This window comes from Amblyraja radiata, chromosome 1, assembly GCF_010909765.2.
Source record: "Amblyraja radiata isolate CabotCenter1 chromosome 1, sAmbRad1.1.pri, whole genome shotgun sequence".
Lineage (NCBI taxonomy): Eukaryota > Metazoa > Chordata > Chondrichthyes > Rajiformes > Rajidae > Amblyraja > Amblyraja radiata.
Genome location: NC_045956.1, coordinates 175636501 through 175660860, shown reverse-complemented (window position 1 = coordinate 175660860; position 24360 = coordinate 175636501). Strand labels below are relative to the sequence as shown.

At 45.6% G+C, this 24360-nt stretch overlaps 1 protein-coding gene across 1 annotated transcript; it reads right to left on the bottom strand.

Annotated features, from left to right (window-relative positions):
* Window positions 1-1142: 1142 nt before the first annotated feature.
* LOC116982238 (fatty acid-binding protein, liver-like) lies at window positions 1143-13946 on the bottom strand. Its single transcript, XM_033035526.1, has 4 exons — window positions 13880-13946; window positions 8868-9040; window positions 7346-7438; window positions 1143-1222 (listed from the first exon to the last, which is right to left on the bottom strand). The coding sequence occupies exons 1-4, from the start codon at window positions 13944-13946 to the stop codon at window positions 1169-1171; spliced, it is 387 nt and encodes a 128-aa protein (XP_032891417.1). The 3' UTR covers window positions 1143-1168.
* Between the last annotated feature and the right edge of the window lie 10414 nt (window positions 13947-24360).

Genomic DNA, 24360 nt, shown 5'->3' with positions numbered 1-24360 from the left:
TATAACATGGGATATCAGGGTTCAATCTGGGTCTTTGGCACTAGTGGAATAATGGATCTACTAACTGCACCATCGTGCTGCCGCATACCAGATTTTCAGCAAGTTGATATGAATTGAGTTGAGTTTAGTTTATTGTCACTTGTACTGAGCTACAGTGAAAAGCCTTTGTTGCATGCTGACCAGTCAGCAGAAAGACTATACAAGATTACAATCGAGCCATCCACAGTGTGCAGATACGTGATAAAGGGAATAACTTGAATAATGTTTAGTGCAAGATAAAGCCAGTAAAGTCTGATTAAAGATAGTCGGAAGGCCTCCAATGAGGTAGATCGTAGCTCAGTACTGTTCTCTACTTGTTGATTGGATGGTTCAGTTGCCTGATAACAGCTGGGAAGAAACTGTCCCTGAATCTGGAGGTGTGCGTTTTCATACTTCTATATCTTTTATCTGATGGGAGAGGGGAGAAGAGGGAGTGGCCAGGGTGCGACTCGTCCTTGATTACGCTGCTGGCCTTGCCGAGGCAGCGTGAGGAAGAGATGGAGTCATTGGAAGGGAGGTTTGGTTTGTGTGATGGTCTGGGCTGCGTCCACAATTCTCCGCAATTCATTGTAGTCTTGGATGGAACTGTTCCCAAACCCTGCATCCCGATAAAATGCTTTATATGGGGCATCCTTAGAAGCAATGGCATGATTTACACCTTGACACTATTTTGTTTTTGGGCCATACATGGGTACCCATTGGGAATCTACTCATAGGCATTGAGGGTGATACAAACAGTTGTGCTGCTAACCTCCATTTAAGTGGGTTTTCTCCCGGTGCTTCGATTTCCTCCCACACTCCAAAGACGTGCAGGTTTCCGTTGCCCCGCCTGCGTGCTTTCTTCTATGGGAAGGAATTCTCACCATCCAGCGATGACACCTTCTCCCGTCCTCCTGGACTCGCTCGGATGGCAGTCTGAAGTAGGCAGCCCCGACTGGAAACGTCGCCCATCCTTTTCCTTCAGGGATGCTGCCTGACCCGATTAGTTACCCCAGATTTTGTGACCATCATTGATTATGATCCGTACTATGCCATGCAAGATATGCACAAAAAGTCAGACAAAAAGCCATTGTCATAAGGTTTTATTTTTAATGTTATTCCGCGGGTAGCACACGGTCCTCTGCATCCTTCAACTAACCCTCTTACTGATTCTCTTGAAAGCAACGTCCCCAACGGTCATTATCTGTAACGACAAGTTAATTTAGCTTAATTTAGTTAAGAGATACAGCACGGAAACAGGCCCTTCGGCCCACCGAGTCCACACCGACCAGCGATCCCCGCACATTAACACTTTCCTACACACACTTGGGACAATTTACACTTATACCAAGGCGATTAACCTACAAACCTGTGCAAGAAAGAACTGCAGATGCTGGTTTAAATCAAAGGTAGACGCAAAATGTTGGAGTAACTCAGCAGGTGAGGCAGCATCTCTGGAGAGAAGGAATGGGCGATGTATGTGAACCAAGCCAGCATCACTAACTCCACCCCACTATAACACTTATACTAACACTCGTTTCCGGCACTGCCAGTCTGAGCAGCTAGGATGCACTGACAACCTGTCGTCCTCAACGCAGTTAAGTTTCAGTGCTGATTAAAGATGTGTTTAAAGCATACACGGTCTCTGGTAACTATTTACATGGTGTCAGAAGTGGGATGGTGTGGGCGCTTAATGGCAGTGTTCCGGTCTTTCGGGTTGATGCACCGACGGATAACCCCAGCTGAATCTCCTGATGACCCCAATGTTCTGCTGCGTAAACTGAGCCAGATCTGCGACCTGCCCTCGAATCATATTTTGGATAGGGCAAGGTTTTTCTCTCGTCGTCAGCTCCCTGGCGAACGAGTAGACTCGTTTATCTCTGACTTGATGTATTTAGCCCAGCGTAGCCAATTCCAACTTATGCCGGTTGATCAGCTGACCGATCAGCTAACATTTTAGTGAATGGCGACGTTTCGGGTCGAGACCCTTCTTCTGAGACAAGTCAAAGGATCTGTAAGTAGATTTTAAAGCTTGCATTCACATCTTTTTCAGCCAAAGTGCTTCCAGTCAATTAAATATTTTGAAAAAAAGTGGGTTTACTCTGAGTTCTTCAGTTTCTTCTCTCACTCCAAAGATGTACTGGTTTGTAGGTTAATTGGCTTGGTTTAAATGTAAAAATATGTCCCCAGTGTGTATAGAGTAGCGCTAATATGCAAGGATCCCTGGTCGGTGTGGCCTTCATTGGGCCGAAGGGCCTGTTTACGCCCTGTATCTCTAAACTATTGAAGAAACTTAGCAGGTGAAGTAGCATCTGTGGAGGCTTTGAAATTGTTACTTATTTGAGTCTACTCGCTGGAGTTTAGAAGATTGAGACTTACAGGCATTGATAGAGTGGATGTGGAGAGGATGTTTCCACTGGTGGGAGAGTCTAGGACCAGAGGTCATTAAAGGGCTCTCATTTATAAAGGAGGAGGAGCTTCTTTAGTCAAAAGGTTGTTAATCTGGAGCTCATTGCTTGAAAGGGCTGTGGAGACCAAGTCAGTGGATATTTTTAAGGCAGAGATAGACAAATTCTTGATTAGAACGGGTGTCAAGGGTTATGGGAAGAAGGCATGAAAATAGGATTACGAGGCAGAGATCAGCCATGATTGAATGGCGGAGTACACTCGATGGGCTGAATGGCCTAATTCTACTACTATAATGTGAACATGCGAGTTAATAGACCATAGATAATAGACAATAGACAATAGGTGCAGGAGTAGGCCATTAGGCCCTTCGAGCCAGCACCGCCATTCACTGTGATCATGGCTGATCATCCACAATCAGTACCCCGTTCCTGCCCTCTCCCCATATTCCCTGACTCCGCTATTTTTAAGAGCCCTATCTAGCGCTCTCTTGAAAGTATCCAGAGAACCAGCCTCCACCACCCTCTGAGGCAGAGAATTCCACAGACTCACAACTCTCTGTGTGAAAATGTGTTTCCTCGTCTCCGTTCCAAATGGCTTACCTCTTATTCTTAAACTGTGGCCCCTCGTTCTGGACGCCCACGACATCGGAAACATGTTTCCTGCCTCTAGCGTGTCCAAACCCTTAATAATCTTATGTTTCAATAAGATTCCCTCTCAGCCTTCTAAACTCCAGAGTGTACAAGCCCAGCTGCTCCATTCTCTCAGCATATGACAGTCCCGCCATCCCGGGAATTAACCTTGTAAACCTACGCTGCACTCCCTCAATAGCAAGAATGTCCTTCCTCAAATTAGGGGATGAAAGTCATGACCCTGCATCAGTACTGAGAGTGTAGAGGGAAAATAGACAGTATGAGGTGTGAGAGAGGGGAGTGAGACGGGGGCAGTTAGGGGATAAGTCTCTAAATTGATGGGTTATGTCTCCAAATAAATACTTAGACTTAGGTTTGGTTTCAGGTTTATTATTGTCACATGTACCAAGGTTCAGTGAAAAGTTGTGTTTTACTTTAGTTTAGTTTAGAGATACAGAGCAGAAACAGGCCCTTTGGCCCACCGGGTCCGCGTTGACCAGCAATCCCCGCACATTAACACCATCCTACACACACTAGGGACAATTTTTACATTTACCAACCCAATTTACCTTCATACCTGTACGCCTTTGAAGACAGCACCCGTAGTCGGGATCGAACCCGGGTCTCCGGTGCTGCAAGTGCTGTAAGGCAGCAACTCTACTACTGCGCCACCGATTTGTAAGCTATCCATACAAACATTTTATTTAGTCTGTTATCTTTGGACAGAGGGTGGTGAATCTGTGAAATGCATTGCCACAGAAGGCTGTGGAGGTCAAGTCAATGGATATATTCTAAGGCAGAGATATATAGTTTCTCAATTAGTACGGGTGTCAGAGGTTATGGGGAGAAGGCAGGAGAGTGGGGTTAAGAGGGGAAGATAGATCAGCCATGATTGAATGGCAGAGTAGACGTGATGGGTTGAATGGTCTTATGGAAGTATGATCTTATGAATCCAAATAGATCAGTTAATACCAAACAAAAATACAATTAAGTCAAACTCAAATGCAATAGATAGTGCAAAGCGGAAGATACAGAGTGCAGGATATAGTTCTCAGCATTGTAGTGCATCAGTTCCATGGACAAAGTCCAATGTCTGCAATGGGGTAGAGGTGAATTCTCCAACCATAGCTTATGGAAAGATCGTTCAGAAGCCTGATAACAGAGATGAAGAAACTGTTCCTGAGTCTGGTGGTGTGCACTTTCAAGCTTCTGTGCCTTCAGCCAGGCGAGATGGGGAGAAAAAGGAATGACCAGGCTGAGACAAGTCTTTGATTATCTTGGTTCTTCTTGGTTTCTTGGTCCTCCAAAATATTCCAAATGGAATTTAAACTGGAGGTGGCGAAGGGAGGGCTTAAGCCAGAAAGGGTTATTGGGAAGAAAGAGCTACTTTAAATTTAGTTGCATCTGGTTGGGTAACTATAGTAGGGTGGAGATTATTCCATGCTTTAATTGTGCGGGGGAAGAACGAATTGCTGTACACATCTGTCTTTGTAGCTGGGATCACAAATTGGATCGAATGCCCTCGTCTGCTCCTAATTGGTTTGGGTTTGGTGTAGGTCTTGTAGTCTATGTCTAGCTGACCATTTAACATTTTGTAAAAACAGGTCAAACGGTGAGCTTCACGTCTGTCTTGAAGAGGGTTCCACCCCAGAGAATTCAGAAGTTTGGTGACACTCGCTTCTCTCTCATAGGTGTTAGTAACAAATCGAGCTGCCTGTCTTTGGACACGTTCGATGGAAGAAATGTTTTTAATTGTGTATGGGTCCCATGCTGCAACTGTGTAGTCCAAAAGAGGTCTAACGAGGGTGAAGTATAGCTTCTTCTTGACAGAAGTTGAACAATGATGAAAGTTGCGCCTCAGAAAGTTTAGGACACCTGTTGCTTTCACCGTTGCATGATGAGTCTGACCATTCCAACGCAGATCATTCTGCAATTTGGTGCCAAGATACTTGGTTTGTTTGGATTCTTCAATTGTTGGATTATGTTGGCTGCTTTTCTGAGGCAGAATGAATTGTAGATGGAGTCTGTGTGCAGTTCTGGTCATACTATAGAATGGAGGTCATTAAACTGGAAAGGGTGCAGATAATATTTATTAAGGTGTTACTTGGTACTTCTCCGTGGATTGTCACCTTGTCGTGGTGGAGAAGCTTGTGTGGACCTGAGATCCTGAGTGCGATGCCGTCTGGAGCCATGGCGGTAAGGTAGAGGGGGAGGTCTTTGACAATGAGCAATCCAACCAAGTCCTCAACGGTGGAACAGTAGAAGACGATGGCTGACCTTAGTGGAGCGTCACAACGGCTGGGAAGGCGGATGAAGGCTGCAGCAGAAAAAGGTCTCCGGTCATCTTCGACTTCATGCCACTGGATCCTGACCCAGATCTGTCAAGGACCGTGTGGTGGCTGTCTGTGCACCAGTCTCCCCACATTAAACAAAGCCACGCATTGGCGTTCTCCAACCGTGGAGCCACCCATGGTCAGCCATGACCAAAGGGGGCCCAAGAACTGGGTCTGGAGAGTTTGAGTCATAATAGAATTAATAAATTGGGTATTTGTCCACTGGGTTGCTGAGAGCTGGGATAGTAGATAGAGTCATGAGGAGCAGAGATTAGTACAGGTATCAGACGCTATGGGGAGCAGGCAGGAGAATGGGGTTAGATAGACAGGGAGATAGATCAGCCATGAATGAATGGCGGAGTAGACTTGATGGGCTGAATGGCCTAATTCTGCTCCGATCACTTATGATCTTATGAGGGGTCGGCCATTTAGGACTGAGCTGAGGAAAAACCTTTTCACCCAGAGAGTTGTGAATCTGTGGAATTATCTGCCACAGAAAGCAGTGGAGGCCGATTCACTGGATGTTTTGAAGAGAGTTAGATTTAGCACTTAGAGCTAAAGGAATCAAGGAATCAAGGGATATGGGGGGAAAGCAGGAACTGATTGTGTATGATCAGCCATGATCATATTGAATGGTGGTGCTGGCTAGAAGGGCCGAATGGCCTACTCTTGCACCTATTGTCTGTTTCTATGAATAGCAGTAGTATTTTCCTCAGGGTAGGGGAGTCTAAAACTAGAGGGTAGAGGTTTAGGGGGACAGATGTAGGCCATAAGGTGGGAGGGGAAAGATTTAAAGGGGACTAGAACTGGTCCCCATGTCTAAAGACATAGAGTTATACAGCATGGTGTGGCATCACCTGATGGTCCGACCACTCACTGTCGAACCCTCGTCAGTGGTTACCAGGACTGTCACGTGACGTCATGAGTTAAGGGGGTGTCCTGCTACATCGGCAGATCTTACCTTGAGATCACCAGTCAACAGGTAGCTGAGCTCGAGTCAACACCCTAGCTCAGCAGCAGCAGCAGCAATGACTCAATATGTCAGTGAGTCCCAAACGCACATGTATGTCAAACTTATCTCACCAAATAAAGTAACCATTTGATCACAAAGTTTGGACTGGCTACAACGGAAACACACCCTTCGGCCCAACATGTCCACGCAAGGGGACCTAAAGGGCAGCATTTTGACACAGAGGGTGGTGTGCAGCAGGAAAGAGATGCCAGAAGAATCGATAGATATACAGTGGGTAACTTTACGGCATTTAAAGGACACTTAGCGAGGTGCATGGTTGGAAAGGTTTCAGGCCAGACGCAGGCAAATGTGTCTCACTCAGTGAGGAAACTTGGCTGGCATGGACGAGTTGGGCCGAATGGTCTGTTTCAGTGCTATATAGCGCTATGACCTTCGGTAACAAAGTGGGGTAGCGGTAGTTACTGCCTCACAACACCAGGGACCCGGGTTCGATCCTGACTACGGGTGCTGTCTGTATGGTGTTTGTACGTTCTGCCTGTGACCACGTGGGTTTTCTCCAGGCGCTCCAGTTTGCTCCCACACTCCAAATGATGTACAGGTTTCTAAGTTAATTGTCTTTGGTAAAATTGTAAATTGTCCCTAGTGTGTGTAGGATAGTGTTAGTGTAGGGGTGATCGCTGGTCGCCGAACGTTGTCCAAAACCTTAGCTTGGTTAAGAGTCTCACAGAGGGGAGTGTTGGAGATGGGAGGTGGGGGCATCACTGGGATTCAAGGACTACTTCCCATAGAAAAAGACCCGGAGTCTGAAGAAGGGTCTCAACCTGAAATGTCACCTGTCCATGTTCTCCAGAGATTCTACCTGATCTGCTGAGTGACTCCAACACTTTGTGTTCTCTTGTGTTGGTTAAGAATTTTTTTTTAAAAAGATCAACACCAAAGCTCGTTATGCAGGAAACACCACACCACGGGGAAAGGTTACTTACAATAACCAATTGGTCTCCGATTATCTCTATGACCGCAGTAATGTTTTGCATCTTGGCAAGAAGTTTCTTGTTCCCCACAGCGTTGACTAAACCCTACAACAGTAAGAAATAAAGTGGTTACAAATAAACTCTTGGAAATCTTGACTGGCAATTCAAGTTCACAAGTACCAGCCCTCCCTGGTTTACCTACTCCCTGTTTATGGACAGCCCGCATATATATGGGCAGTCGTGGCACGGTGGCACAGCGGTAGAGTTGCTGCCTAAAGGTATTTGAGATTTTAAAAATCAAGTCTGTAATTTATCCCATCAGATAAAGCATAAAAAGGAGTTTAATTTGTCACCTAATTCACTTTCATATCTTCAGTTTAAAAAAAGGTTATGGCCATTTTCATACTCGGAAATTAGCATCTTGTTCCCTATTGCTTTTCCATTGACTTAACACAAAAGCTGTGATCGAGGACAGTCAAATGGCCATAACTTTCTTAAAACTTAAGAGAACAGAAATAGATGTTCAGTGATTATAGATTGAAGCATTCTGAAAACAAATATGAAACAATCTTACTTAGATTACTTGAAATTAAAGCATATAATTAGTTAGTTACCCAATTGTAGCTAATTACAAAATTCAATTACTAGATCTAAACATCTATCCATTTCTTAAGAATAGATTAACATTTTTAAATAGCCTAAGTGTCCAAATAACATTCACACAAGAATTCACAATATAACATAATTTTTAAATCTCATTGTCATAGGTTTATAGGCCAAATGGAAGGAATTTAATGTTCAATACCTGTAAATTAATGGCCATTTAAATCACCTTGCGAGTGGGTTTTTCTGGAACGCGATCAATTGGAACGTTGCGGTTGTGGTGAATTTAAACCCGTATCAGCAGCAAAAATACTACTGTTTCGTATTGGGGGGAAAAATCACCGTTTCGCAGCTTAAAATGTGAATTAAAGGCATCTTAAGAAACACTTTTATACATAAAAATAAACAACTTTGTTTTACCTGTCCCCTACGTAAAATCTGTCATTGGCAGTGGCATTGACGGCTTCAGAAGCTGATTTTAAAATTACTGCAGAGATGAACTTGTCGGGCGAATTTTTAAAAAAAAGACACAGAACGGCCGTCGGAACAATTCTTCAGCAAAAGCTTGCACTCCAACAAAATATAATACAGGACAAGGTCGGAGAAAAACGCGTTTAAACCCCCCCCCCCGCTCAAATGCGCCAAAATCGCACACACGGCTAGTGGCAGAACTGCAGCGCCGCTGAAGGTAAGTATTGTAACATACCTACTAAAGGAGCTGTCCCACTTTCACGACCTAATTCACGACCTTTTTTACTCGCGGACATTTTTCATCAGGCTAGAAAAACGCCCGACCTACTTGAGCCACGAGTACCTACGACTATTATCACGGCCTGCTATGACCTTCCTACGACCTACCTACGACCTCCTACGATCTCCTAAAACTGGGCAGAAGAAACGGATGTATGCACTTAACGCAGAGAAGGGTTACCTTAATCAATTCCCCAGTGGGACCCGGGACTTCCATCTCCTCTCCAATGGTAAACTCATTAACAATCGTTTCACTGCCCTTGGTTTCAGTGGCCTTGAAGTGGTCTCCAGTTTGGACAATTTCAGTAACACTCTTGACGTGTCTCCCTTTCTCGATCAGGTCATTAGGGATACCTGGAAATTGAACAAGGTGGTCTTTAACTGGTAACATCAGCAACAGGGGATATGGCCAAAACCAAACACATTTGATCCATTAGCCCACCTGCAAATCACACAAGACACCACGTATTAGCTTTAGGTTTTAGTGATACAGCACGGAAACAGGCCCTTCGGCCCACCGGGTCCGAACCGACCGATCCCCGCACATTAGCACCCACTACGGACAATTTTTACATTTACCAAGCCAATTAACCTACAAACCTGTACTGTACATCTTTGGAATATGGGAGGAAACTGAAGATCTCAGAGAAAACCCACGCAGGTCACGGGAAGAATATACAAACTCTGTACAGACAGCGCCCGTCATCGGGATCGAACCCAGGTCTCCGGTGATGCATTCGCTGTCAGGCAGCAACTCTACCGCTGCGCCACCGTGACTGCCCGGCTGTGTGTATTGCGTGCACACAGCATGCCGCGGCACGGTGGCGCAGCGGTAGAGTTGCTGCCTTACAGTGCCAGAGACCCTGGTTCGAACCTGACCACGGGTCTTGTCTGTATGGAATTCGTACATTCTCCCAGTGATCTTGTGGGCTTTCTCCGGGTGCCCCGGTTTGTTCCCACATTCTAAAAACATGCGGGGTTTCTTCCTTAATTGGCTTCTGTAAATTATAAATCGACCCCAGTGTGTAGATTAGTGCTAGTGTGCGAGGGGATCGTTGGTCGGTGCGGACTCGGTGGGACAAAAGGGCCAGTTTTTAAGTGTTTCTCTAAAGTCTGAAGTCTAAAGAGATCTTTTGGTCGAGTACGTTGAACAGTCCTTATTTCAGGCGTACACTGGCCCTATTTCCCAACTCTTTCTCCGCTATATTGACGACTGCATCCGGGGCTGTCTCCTGCACCCATGCAGAACTCATCGACTTTATTAACTTCACCACTAACTTCACCCTGCCCTCACATTTTCCAGGACTATCTCGGACACCTCTTTTCCCTATCCCAATCTCACCGTCCCCACCACAGGAGACAGACTATCTTGTGACATCTATTACAACCTACCGATTCCCACAGCTATCTGGACAACACTTCCCACCCCGCTTCCTGCAAAGACTCTATCCCCTACTCCAAATTCCTCAGTCAACGCCGCATCTGTGCCCAAGATGAGGTGTCCTACACCAAGACATCCAAGATGTCCTCATTCTTCAGGGAAAATAGGTTTATTTCTATATAGTATGAAGCTAAAAATAGACTGTGAATCTAAATATAGATACTGACTTGCCAGTCTGAACCCATTGTTGGAGAGAAATAGATGACTGGTCATCGCTCCACTTAAAAGAAAGCTTAGACCCTAACTTGAGTGTTACAGCTGCACAGTGGTAGAGTTGCTGCCTCACAGCGCCAGGTTCCATCCTGACTACGGACGCTGTCTGTATGGAGTTTGTACCTTCTCCCCGGGACCACGTGGGTTTTCCCTGAGATCTTCAGTTTTCTCCCACACTCCAAAGACGTACAGGTTTGTAGGATAATTGGATTCTGTAAAATTGTAACTTGTCCCTAGTGTGTAGGATCATGCTGGTGTATGGAGGGGTGATCGATGGTCGGCGCATACTCGGTGGACTGAAAGGGCCAGTTCCCGCACTGTACAGTATCTCTACAGTCTAAAATGAGCAGCCCATTTCAATGCTGACATGTTCATTCACTAGGGTTTGAGGCCCAACAAGTTTGGGCGATGCTAGTTGAGTTTAAGCATCTGTACAGGACATGAGAGTTCACACATTAAACTATTTCATACCCAGAAACTATTTCATGACTCTAAAATATTTACCCAGCTCAAAGTTAGAATTCAGCGAATTAAATTGATTGTGGAATTGGGGCTTATGGTGTTGGCGTCCTCGTGGTGAACCCTGTCAACTGACCTCAGTCAGGATGAACGACAACATACAGAGACAGCAGCAGGAATAATGCAACCTTAGTTGCTGCAGCTTGCAGCCCTAATGCAACCTCAGTTGCTGCAGCTTGCAGCCCTAATGCAACCCTCAGTTGCTGCAGCTTGCAGCCCTAATGCAACCCTCAGTTGCTGCAGCTTGCAGCCCTAATGCAACCCTCAGTTGCTGCAGCTTGCAGCCCTAATGCAACCTCAGTTGCTGCAGCTTGCAGCCCTAATGCAACCTTAGTTGCTGCAGCTTGCAGCCCTAATGCAACCCTCAGTTGCTGCAGCTTGCAGCCCTAATGCAACCTCAGTTGCTGCAGCTTGCAGCCCTAATGCAACCTTAGTTGCTGCAGCTTGCAGCCCTAATGCAACCTCAGTTGCTGCAGCTTGCAGCCCTAATGCAACCCTCAGTCGCCGCGGCTTAGCGCCAACCCGGAGCATGCGCCCTTTCTAGGGCAGGCGCCTACAGATGTCGACCCGGACGGCATCACCCTGCTGCAGCCGAATGCGGAAGGCCTAACTGGCTACAGCGCCTGGAGGGCGTTACATAACTTCTGCTGCCTCAAACGCAAGAAGAAGATTCTGTACGATCCAATAGACAATAGACAATAGGTGCAGTAGTAGGCCATTCGCCATTCAATGTGATCATGGCTGATAAATGTGAGGTTATCCATTTTGGTGGCAAAAACAGGAAAGCAGACTATTATCTAAATGGTGGCCGACTAGGAAAAGGGGAGATGCAGCGAGACCTGGGTGTCATGGTACACCAGTCATTGAAAGTAGGCATGCAGGTGCAGCAGGCAGTGAAGAAAGCGAATGGTATGTTAGCTTTCATAGCAAAAGGATTTGAGTATAGGAGCAGGGAGGTTCTACTGCAGTTGTACAGGGTCTTGGTGAGACCACACCTGGAGTATTGCGTACAGTTTTGGTCTCCAAATCTGAGGAAGGACATTATTGCCATAGAGGGAGTGCAGAGAAGGTTCACCAGACTGATTCCTGGGATGTCAGGACTGTCTTATGAAGAAAGACTGGATAGACTTGGTTTATACTCTCTAGAATTTAGGAGATTGAGAGGGGATCTTATAGAAACTTACAAAATTCTTAAGGGGTTGGACAGGCTAGATGCAGGAAGATTGCTCCCGATGTTGGGGAAGTCCAGGACAAGGGGTCACAGCTTAAGGATAAGGGGGAAATCCTTTAAAACCGAGATGAGAAGAACTTTTTTCACACAGAGAGTGGTGAATCTCTGGAACTCCCTGCCACAGAGGGTAGTCGAGGCCAGTTCATTGGCTATATTTAAGAGGGAGTTAGATGTGGCCCTTGTGGCTAAGGGGATCAGAGGGTATGGAGAGAAGGCAGATACGGGATACTGAGTTGGATGATCAGCCATGACCATATTGAATGGCGGTGCAGGCTCGAAGGGCCGAATGGCCTACTCCTGCACCTAATTTCTATGTTTCTATCATCCCCAATCAGTACCCCATTCCTGCCTTCTCCCCATATCCCCTGACTCCGCTATTTTTAAGAGCCTTATCTAGCTCTCTCTTGAAAGCATCCAGAGAACCTGCCTCCACCGCCCTCTGAGGCAGAGAATTCCACAGACTCACCACTATCTGTGTGAAAAAGTGTGTCCTCGTCTCCGTTCTAAATGGCTTACTCCTTGTTCTTAAACTGTGGCCCCTGGTTCTGATCCTCGTTTATCATTGATATTCATATTGTTCACTTGTTATAGGGTGTGTGACATTGCGGACATGAAATGGGCATGGCAGATTCAATAGGGACATTTAAGAGGCTATTAGATATACACATGGCTGTAGAAACGGGTGATCACTTCAACTCCCCCTCCCATTCCCACACTGGCCTTTCTGTCCTGGGCCTCCACCACTGTCAGAGTGAAGCCCAGGGCAAATTGGTGGAACAGCACCTCATATTTCGCTTGGGCAGCTTACACCCCATCAGTATGAACATTGACTTCTCTAACTTCAATTAGCCCTTGCTTTCTCTCTCTCTCTCTCTCCATCCCCTTCCCCTTCCCAGTTCTCCCACCTATCTTACTGTCTCCAACTACATTTTATCTCTGTCCCACTCACTCCCCCTGATATCAGTCTGAAGAAGGTCTCGACCCGAAACGTCGCCCATTCTTTTTGTCCAGATATGCTGCTGAGTTACTCCAGCATTTTTGTGTCTACCTTCAATTTAAACCAGCATCTGCAGTTCTTTCCTACAGCCACGACAGAAGGGGAAGGAGTTGTACAGTTTGATAGCCACAGGGAAGAAGGATTTCCTGTGGCGTTCTGTGCTGCATCTTGGTGGAACCAGTCTGTTGCTGAAGATGCTCCTCAGGTTGACCAGTGTGTCATGGAGGGGGTGAGCTGTATTGTCCAGGATGCTCCGCAGTTTGAGGAGCATCTTCCCCTCCATTCAAGGCATTTAAAAGGAAAGGATAGGCATATGGATTTGTGGGGAATGTGGCTCTGTGCAGGTAGATAAGTGATGGTATCGGCATTAGTTTAGTTTAGAGATACATTGCGGAATCAAGCCACTTTGGCCCACTGAGTCCGCACCGACCAGCGATCCCCGCACATTAACACTGCCCTACACACACCAAGGATAATTTACACTTATACCAAGCCAATTAACATACAAACCTGTAGCACGTCTTTGGAGTGTGGGAGGAAACTGAAGATCTCGGAGAAAACCCAGGCAGGTCACAGGGAGAATGTACAAACTCCGTACAGGCAGTGCCCATAGTCGGGATCGAACCCGGATCTCTGGCTCTGCAAGCACTGTAAGACAGCAACTCTACCGCTGCACCACCGTGCATACCTAATTATGTTTGACACGGACGTTGTAGACCTATTCTTGTGCTGTACTGTTCTATGTTCTATGATCGGGCATGCAGCTACTAGACAATGAAAGGATTCACTTACCAAGAGCTTTCATAAAAGGCACAAAGTTTTCCTGGCTCTGCAGTTTGTATTTTCCATTGAACGCCATTGTGCGGTGTTCCTCTGGCCAGCAAATCCAGAAGAGGTTGTCCTGGCCCAGGCTCTTGCCTTCCTTTGCCGTGGAAGGATAAGGGACCTGGTATCTTATGATGCCGTTGAATCATTAACTGACTCATACAATAGGCAAGTGAGTCAGCACTGATAGAGTGATACAGTGTGGAAACAGGCCCTTCGGCTCAACTTGCCCACACCGGCCAACATGTCCCATCTACAGTAGTCCCACCTGCCTGCGTTTGGCCCATATCCCTCTAAAGGGCCTGTCCCACTATACGAGTTTACCCAAGAGCTCTCCCGAATTTAAAATAAAATCAAACTCGTGGTAAGTACGTAGAATGTGCGTAGCGGGTACGTCGAAGCTCGGGACGTCTCTTAGCGGCTCGTAACGTTAACGGCAGGTACTCGGGAAATGCGGTAAGCTCATGATGTTTTTTCAACATGTTGAAAAATGTCCAGGAGAGCCCCGAGTACCTACGATTGGCTATTACCGTAAATCTCCGAGTTTGAATCAGGGGAAACTCGGGATAACTCTTGAATTACCTCATACAGTGGGACAGGCCCTTTACTCTACCATGTCCATGTACCTGTCTAAATGTTCCTTAAATGATAATACCTGCCTCAACTTCCTCCTCCGGCATCTCATTCCATACACCCACCACCCTTTGTGAGAAAGTTACCCCTCGGGTTCCTATTAAATCTGTCCCCCCCTCATCTTAAACCTATGTCCTCTGGTTCTCGATTCCCCTAATCTGAGCAAGAGACTCTACGCATTTACCTGATCTATGCCTCCTATGATTTTGTACACTTCTAAAAGATTTTTTCTATAAGATTGTTTTTGTACCATTTCAAGTTTAGTGATATTCTTCATATAACAGAACACTTATACATTAATCCAATTGTATCCTTACCAACCTCTTGAACAGCATAACTCTTGTACTCAATACCCTGGCTGATGAAGGCAAGAATACTAAATTCCTTCTTCTCCGCCCTATCCACCTGAATCACCACTTTCATTCATATGTTCACAAGTTCTCGGAGCAGAATTAGGCCATTAGGCCCTTCAAGTCTACTCTGCCACTCAATCGTCTATCTTTCCCTCTCAACCCCATTTTCCTGCCTTGTCCCCATAACCCCAGACACCCGCACTAATCTAGAATCTATCAATCTCCACTTTCAAAAAATCTTTTGACTTGGCCTCCACAGCCGACTGTGGCAATGAATCCCATGGTCTATGTACCTGCACCGCTGGGTTTCTCTGTTCTACAATGGTGGTAAGAGTGGCCTGGTGGCGCAGCGGTAGATTTGCTGCCTTACATAGCACCGAGACCGCTCTTATTAAAGTTGTAAACGACATCCGTCTTAACACAGACTCTGGCAAAGTTTCAATATTAATGCTATTAGACCTCAGTGCTGCATTCGACACTGTTGATCACTCAATACTTTTGGACAGGTTGGAAAAATGGGTGGGGCTCTCAGGCACAGTCTTAAGTTGGTTCAGGTCATATCTACAAGATAGGAACTATTTTGTTTCCATTGGCGACTTTGGATCAGAACCAACCAACGTGACGTGTGGAGTACCGCAAGGTTCGATCTTAGGGCCCTCTTTATTCAACATCTACATGCTCCCACTAGGGCAAATCATGCGAAATAATAATATTGACCACCACTGCTATGCCGATGACACTCAAATCTATGTAGCGCTATCACCAAATGACTATCGCCCCATAGATCTGTTGTGCCAGTGCATTGAGCAAGTCAAAGACTGGATGTGCCAAAATTTTCTCCAACTAAATAAGGACAAAACGGAGATAATTGTTTTTGGTGCTAAAAAAGAAAGGCTTAAAGTAACCCAACACCTTCACTCTCTGTCCCTGAAAACTTCAAACAAAGCCAGAAATCTTGGGGTCATTATGGATTCAGATTTAAATTTCGACAGTCACATCAAATCAGTAACAAAATCGGCCTACTATCACCTCAAAAACATAGCAAGATTAAGAGGACTCATGTCAGCTCAAGACTTAGAAAAACTTGTACATGCCTTTATTAATAGTAGGCTAGATTATTGTAACGGTCTCCTTGCAGGTCTTCCAAAAAAAACTGTCAGGCAGCTACAGCTTGTTCAGAACGCTGTTGCTAGAGTTCTAACAAAGACCAAAAAATTTGAGCATATTACACCAATTCTTAAATCCTTACATTGGCTCCCTGTATGTCAGAGAATTGATTTTAAAATCCTGCTGCTCACCTATAAATCACTACATGGTTTAGGGCCAAAGTATATCACTGACATGCTTCCACTATATAAGCCTTCTAGACCGCTAAGATCTTCTGAAACCAATCTGCTAGTGATTCCCAGAGTAAATACAAAACATGGGAGAGCAGGATTTAGTTACTATGCAACAAATAGCTGGAATAAACTTCCTGAAGATTTAAGACTTGCCTCAACTTTGACCACTTTTAAAACAAGACTGAAAACTTTTATGTTTACTTTAGCTTTCAGCTAAATCTTAACTACATTGCACTTTTAACTTTTGCACTTTTTATAATGCATTTTTAATTTTGCTTTTCTTTTCTTTTAGTTCTTCTATTTTATTTCATTTTATTATTTCATTTATTGTATGAAATGTTTTTATGTGAAGCACTTTGAGTCTGCCTCGTGTATGAAATGTGTTATATAAATAAAGTTGCCTTGCCTTGCCTTACAGCGCCAGACCCGGGTTCGATCCTGACTACGGGCGCTGTCTGTACGGAGTTTGTATGTTCTCCCCGTGACCTGTGTGAGTTTTCTCTGAGATCTTCGGTTTCCTCCCACACTCCAAAGACGTACAGGTTTGTTGGTTAATTAGCTTGGTATAAATGTAGGATGATGTTAATGTGCGGGGATCGCTGGTCGGTGGGCCGAATGGCCTGTTTCTGCACTCTCTAAACTAAACTAAACTAAACTAAACACTTCCCAGGTCCCTAACATTTACAGTGTGAGTCCTGCCCTGGTTTGTCTTGCCAAAATGCAACACCTCACATTTATCGGATTAAACTCCAAGAGTCCTATTGGTTTTGTGCAATTTAAGATTAGATAATCCTCAATGGATAAGATTGAGTTGCCTATCAAATTTAGGTTATGTTGACATGACACCTTGAAAATAAATATCTTTTGCAATATGAGGCCTTGTATGTTGAGCAAACTGGGACAATAGGTTGGGGTTTGTTTAAAGCTTAAGGTTTGTTTAAGGATCGTCCACATTGGAACAGCTGTGCCTCACTTGGTAAAAAATAAAGATTCAAGATTCAAGTTCAAGATTCAAACGTTATTGTTATTGTGCAGTGTACAGTACAGAGACAACGAAATGCTAGATGCAGGAAAAATGTACCCGATGCTAGATGGAGGAAAAATTTTCCCGATGCTAGATGCAGGAAAAATGTTCCCGATGTTGGGGGAGTCCTGAACCAGGGGTCACTGTTTAAGAGTAAGGGGTAGGCCATTTCGGACTGAGATGAGGAAAAACCTTTTCACCCAGAGAGTTGTGAATCTGTGGAATTCTCTGCCACAGAAGACAGTGGAGGCCAATTCACTGGATGTTTTCAAGAGAGAGTGGATATAGCTCTTAGGGCTAATGCAATCAAGGGATGTGGGGAGAAAGCAGTAACAGGGTACTGATTTTGGATGATCAGCCATGATCATATTGAATGCCAGTGCTAGCTCGAAGGGCCGAATGGCCTATTTCTGCACCTATTTTTTCTTTTCTATGTTTTCTAACTCAGTGAGCCCGTAACAACTATAGAGGCAGGGAGATGGTTGACGTTTCCAGTGGAGACCTTGCATTTGGACTTAGGTCTAGTGGGCTTAAGGGGTGGCACAGCGGAGCAGCGTTAGAGTTGCTGCCTTTACAGCGCCAGAGACCCGGGTTCGATCCTGACTAAGGGCTCTGTCTGTACGGAGTTTGTACGTCCTCCAACTAAGATCTCAGAGAAAACCCACGCAGATCACGGGGAGAACGTACAAACTCCACACAGACGGCACCCATAGTCAGGATGGAACCCGGGTCTCCGGCGCTGCAAGCGCTGTAAGGCATCAACTCTAACGCTGCGCCACCGTGACCGCCCTTAAATGCACCTTTGGGTAAATGCACCGAGTCATTTGTCCAGAGAAGGGGAATTGAGAACCAGAGGACATAGGTTTAAGGTGAAGGGGGAAAGATTTAATGGGAACCTGAGGGGTTACCTTTTTACACAAACGGTGGTGGGTGTGTGGAACGAGCTGCTGGAGGAGGTAGTTGAGGCAGGTAACATTGCAATGTTTAAGAAACATTTAAACAGGTACATGAATAGATAGGTTTAGAGGGATATGGGCCAAACACAGGCAGATGGGGCTAGCGTAGATGAGACATGTTGGTCGGTGTGGGCAAGTTGGGCTGAAGTTTGGATGATCAGCCATGATCACAGTGAATGGCGGTGCAGGCTCGAAGGGCCGAATGGCCTACTCTTGCACCTATTTTCTATGTTTCTATGTAACTCAGCGGGACAGACAGCACAGCTACAGTTTAAACCAGCATCTGCAGTTTCTTCTGACACAAGTTGGGCTGAAGGAGCCTATTTCCACGTTGTATGACTCTATAAGTCATTGAAATAGAATCAGCTAGACTTCCCAAGCAAATGCCCCATATTATAGGCGATAGTAAAATTGAATCGGAGCAATGTGAATTCCAAAGCAAAGAATTCCATTATAGACAGTGAGTGTCAGTGTGGTCGGGATGTTTTGCTGATCTTTGGAGGGCAGCCACCAGAGGGCAGTGCAGTGCTTCCTGACCTGTTATAAATGCGGGTCCAGTTTATCCCGCAACGTCACCCATCCTTCCGTTCTCTCCAGAGATGCTGCCTGTCCCGCGGAGTTACTCCAGCTTTTTGTGTCTATCTCTAGTTTATCCACACTCGATTGAGTGACTGGCGGCATGGTGGCACAGCGGTAGAGTTGCTGCCCTACAGCGGCAGAGACCAGGGTTCGATCCTGACTACGGGTGCTGTCTGCAAAGAGGTTATGCATTTTACTCGTGATCTGCGTGAGTTTTCTCCGGGAGCTCCGGTTTCCTCCCACACTCCAAAGACGTGCAGGTTTGTGGGTTAATTGGATTTATAAATTGACCCTAGAGTGTTTGATAGAACTAAAGTACAGGGAATCGCTGGTCGGCACGGACTTGATGAGCTGATGGCTCTGTTTCCATGCTGCATCTAAACTAAACCTTCCTTTAAGGAAGTTTATAAAATGATGAGAGGCATAGACAGAACCTTTCCCGAGTGTAGAGATATCAAAGAGCAGAGGGCATCACTTTAAATACAGTGTCTCTTGCCCACAGTAGGGGAATCGAGTACCAGAAGACAGAGGTTTAAGTTGAGAAGGGAAAGTTTAGGTTCATAAGGTCATAAGGAATAGGAGTAGAATTAGGCCATCCGGCCCATCAAGTCTACCCCACCATGGCTGACAATAGACAATAGACAATAGGTGCAGGAGTAGGCCAATTGGCCCTTCCACCCAGCACCGCCATTCAATGTGATCATGGCTGGTGATCCACAATCAGTACCCGGTTCCTGCCTTCTCCCCATATCCCCTGATAGGGCTACCTTTAAGAGCCCTATCTAGCTCTCTCTTGAAAGTATACAGAGAACCGGCCTCCACCACCCTCTGAGGCAGAGAATTCCACAGACTCACCACTCTCTGTGTGAAAAAGTGTTTCCTCGTCTCTGTTCTAAAAGGCTTACCCCTTATTCTTAAACTGTGGCCCCTGGTTCTGGACTCCCCCAACATCGGGAACGTGTTTCCTGCCTCTAGCGTCCAAACCCTTAATAATCTTAAATGTTTCAACAAGATACCCTCTCATCCTTCTAAATCCCAGAGTATACAAGCCCAGCCACACCATTCTCTCAGCATATGCTGCAATCCCTCAATAGCAAGAATGTCCATCCTCAAATTTGGAGACCAAAACTGCACACAATACTCCAGGTGTGGTCTCACTAGGGCCCTGTACAACTGCAGAAGGACCTCTTTGCTCCTATACTCAACTACTCTTGTTATGAAGGTCAACATGCCATTCGCTTTCTTCACTGCCTGCTGTACCTGCATGCTTACTTTCATAGACTGATGAATAAGGACCCGCAGATCCCATTGTACTTGCCCCTTTCCCTACTTGACACCATTTAGATAATAATCTGCTTTCCTGTTTTGCCACCAAAGTGGATAACCTCACATTTATCTGCATTAAACTGCATCTGCCAAGCATCTGCCAACTCACCCAACCTGTCTAATTCACCCTGCATTCTCATAGCATCCTCCTCACAGTTCACACAGCTATTCAGCTTTGTGTCATCTGCAAATTTGCTACTGTTACTTGTAATCCCTTCATCTAAATCATTAATATATATTGTAAATAGCTGGGGTCCCAGCACCGAGCCTTGCGGTACCCCACTGGTCACTGCCTGTCATTCTGAAAGGGACCCGTTAATCCTTATTCTTTGTTTCCTGTCTGCCAACCAATTTTCTATCCATGTCACCACTCTACCCCCAATACCATGTGCCCTAATTTTGCCCACTAATCTCCTATGTGGGACCTTATCAAATGCTTTCTGAAAGCCCAGGTACACTTCATCCACTAGCTCTCCCTTGTCCATTTCCCGAGTTACATCATCAAAAAATTCCAGATGATCAGACAAGCATGATTTCCCCTTCGTAAATCCATGCTGACTCGGACCGATCCTGTTACTATTATCCAAATGTGCCGCTATTTCATCTTTTATAATTGACTCCAGCATCTTCCCCACCACCGATGTCAGGCTAACTGGTCTATAATTCCCTGTTTTCTCTCTCCCACCTTTCTTAAAAAGTGGGATAACATTAGCTACCCTGCAATCCACAGGAACTGATCCTGAATCTATAGAATATTGGAAAATTATCATCTGTCCATTCTCCTGCCTTCTCCCATATAACCTCTGACACCCGTACTAATCAAGAATCTATTTATCTCAGCATTAAAAAATATCTACTGACTTGGCCTCCACAGCCACGTGACAATAAACTAGGCTAAACTAAATTAAACTGTACTTGAGTTCAACTTGCTTGCAGTTATATATGTTATAAAATCCCCTAAAGTCATACAACATGGAAGCAGGTCATTCGGCCCAACTTGTCCATGCCGACTAACATGCCCCATCAACACTAGTCCCACTTGCCTGCATTTGGCCCGTATCCCTCTAAACCTTGTATCGGAAGGAACTGCATCTTCTTTCTCTCTAAACCTTCCTATCCATGTGAATGCCCAAAATTATAGTCCCTGCCTCAACCACCTCCTCTGGCTGTTCGTTCTATATCCCCCACCACCCTCTGTGTGAAAAATGTACCCCTCAGGTTCTTACATTTTTCCCCTCTCACCTAAACCCTATGTCCTCTAGCACTTGGTTAACCTACTCTGGGAATGTTATCTAATACTCTACACTCCCTGATAGACACAAAGTGCTGGAGTAACTCAGCGAATCAGGCAACATCTCCAGAGAAAATGATAGGTGACATTTCAGATCAGGACCCTTATTCCTTCAGTCTGAAGAAGGAAAATGCCCTAAAACGTCACCCATCAATTTTCTCCTCAAGGTGCTGCCTGATCCACTGAGTTACTCCAGCAATTTGGTATGAACCAGCATCTGCAGTTCCGTGTTATTACCATACTCTCAAATAGACAATAGACAATAGGTGCAGGAGTAGGCCATTCGGCCCTTCGAGCCACCACCGCCATTCAATGTGATCATGGCTGTTCATCCCCAATCAGTTCCCCGTTCCTGCCTTCTCCCCATATCCCCTGACTCTGCTATTTTTAAGAGCCCTATCTAGCTCTCTCTTGAAAGCATCCAGAGAACCAGCCTCCACCGCCCTCTGAGGCAGCGAAGTCCACAGGTTTTCTCTGGAGGCGCGCAAGGAGCAATTCCTTTGTGAGCCTCATGAGGGCGAGAGAGTGCCATTGTAGAAACAAGCGGGAGAAATACACTGGATATAAGGAACTGCAGGTGCTGGTTTACATAAAGACACAGTGCTTGAGTAAGTTAATCAGTTATAGGAGCAGAATTAGTTCTTTTAGCCTAATTCAAGGCCGATCTATCTCTCCCTCTCAACCCTATTCTCCTGCCTTCTCCCCATAACCCCTGACACCCGTACTAATCAAGAATCAATTGCCTATTGCCTATTGTCTATTGTCTATAACCCCTGACACCCATACGAACCATGAATCTATCAACTTCTGCCTCCACATCCGTCTTTGGCAATGAACTCCACAGATTCGCCACCCTCTGACTAAAGAAATTCCTCCTCATCTCCTTTCCTAAAGGTACGTCCTTTAATTCTGAGGCTATGACCTCTGGTCCAAGACTCTCCCACTAGTGGAAATATCTGCTCCACATCCATTCCATCTTTGTGTTTTACTCAGTGAAAAGTATTAATTGTTTTTTTGAACTATTATTGTTTTTTTTTAATATGCTGAACTCTTTTGTTTATTTATTATGGTGTTTACTAAGTACAATGTTGATATATCTGTAGTGCTGCTACAAGTAATAATTTCATTGTTTTGTTTCGGGCCATATGACGATAAAACATTCTTGACTCCTATTACAGCAATGCAAAAAATGTGATTTAATTGTATTTTACACCGACATATAGTCACACAGCACAGAGATCAGAAAATCACCGACCTATGTACATATCCTGCACTAGTCCCGTTATTTTTTGCTCTACCATGCTAACTCCTCTCTGCCCTTGACTCCATCTTTTCCTACCTGGTCTAATCCCTTCCTCTCAACATCTGTGAAACTTCAGGTGTGCGCAGTTTTGTCAAAGACTGTTCAAAAGTTGAATCCCACCTTCCACCACCAGATCCAGGCAGACCCCATAGGTTTAGATTGGTTTAGTTTAGAGATATAGCGCGGAAACAGGCCCTTCGTCCCACCTGGTCCGCACCGACCCACAATCCCCGCACATTGAATTGAATTGAATTGAATTGATTTTATTAGGGACAGTGCATATTAATAAAACATTTGCATGTAATATGCAAGATTGTAGCCAGTGGCTAATTTCCATCTTTAGTCCCAAACAAGATAAACACATCCCAAACAAGGTAAAAACAAAAGACAAAAACAAAAACAAAACAAACAATATGGTTTAGCCTGCAGTCATAACATAGAATAAATAACAAACACTCAACACAGTTTAAAGTCCCAAAGTCATTGTCTCTTCCCTCCTTGCTTTCCCTCTGCGCTGAGGCAATCCAAGCCTCCGATGTTATGACCCCGCCGGGTGATGGTAGGTAAGTCCCGCAGGCTGAATCCGTGCTCCGCAAACGGGCCGGTTCAAACTCCGCGGCCCGGGGCGGTCGAAGCTGCCGAAGCTGCCGTCCTCCAGTCCAGCGGACGCAGCTGTAGTTGCGGGAGCTCCGGAAAACAGAACTCGAGCTCCCGATGATGTTGTCCACTGGCCCACTGGTCCGCGGCCGAGCCTCCGAGGCTCCAAAGTCGGGTCGGAAGTTGTGTCGCACCGCAACCACAGCCCCGAAGTCGGCCAGGCTCGCGTTGGTAAGTCCTGGCTCTGCTCCACAGCCTCGAGGTCGGTCGCAGTTGGAGGCCGCCAGCTCCGCGATAGGCCTCAGCGCAGACGGACATGGAGACGGGGGATACGGCAGGAAAAGTCGCATCCCCCCGAAGGAAGAGTCAAAAAACATATTACACCCACCCCCCCCACACATACACAGCCAAATAAACCGAAGCAAACTGTAAAAACAGGACAAAAGAAAACAAAAAAACGAAAAGACAAACGGACTGCAGGCGAGCCGCAGCTGCAAGGCAGCGCAGCCACTCCCACTCCCACATTAACACTATCCTACAAACACTAAGGTGTACACCAAATTTTTACATTTACCAAGCCAATTAACCTACAAACCTGTACGTCTTTGTAGTGTGGGAGGAAACTGAAGATCTCGATGAAAGCCCACGCAGGTCACGGGGAGAATGTACAAACTCCGTACAGACAGCAGCCGTAGTTGCGATCGAACCCGGGTCTCCGGCGCTGCATTCGCTGGAAGGCAGCAACTCTACCGCTGTGCCACTGTGATCGACCGATCACACATCGATGTGTGGAGCGTTTCTGACTTCACTACCACAGGGAGGTCCTGTTCCTGACAACCTCGTCACCCATTCCTTCTCTCCAGAGATGCTGCCTGTCCCGCTGAGTTACTCCAGCTTTTTGTGTATCCCTACAACCTTTGCTTTTTTTTTAGGGCAATCCTGACCTCTCATCTACCTCATTAGAGAGTCTAAGTATCTTTCATCTGACTTTCCTGGACTTTATCTTGCACTAAACATTATTCCATGGCTCAATTGAAATCATGTAT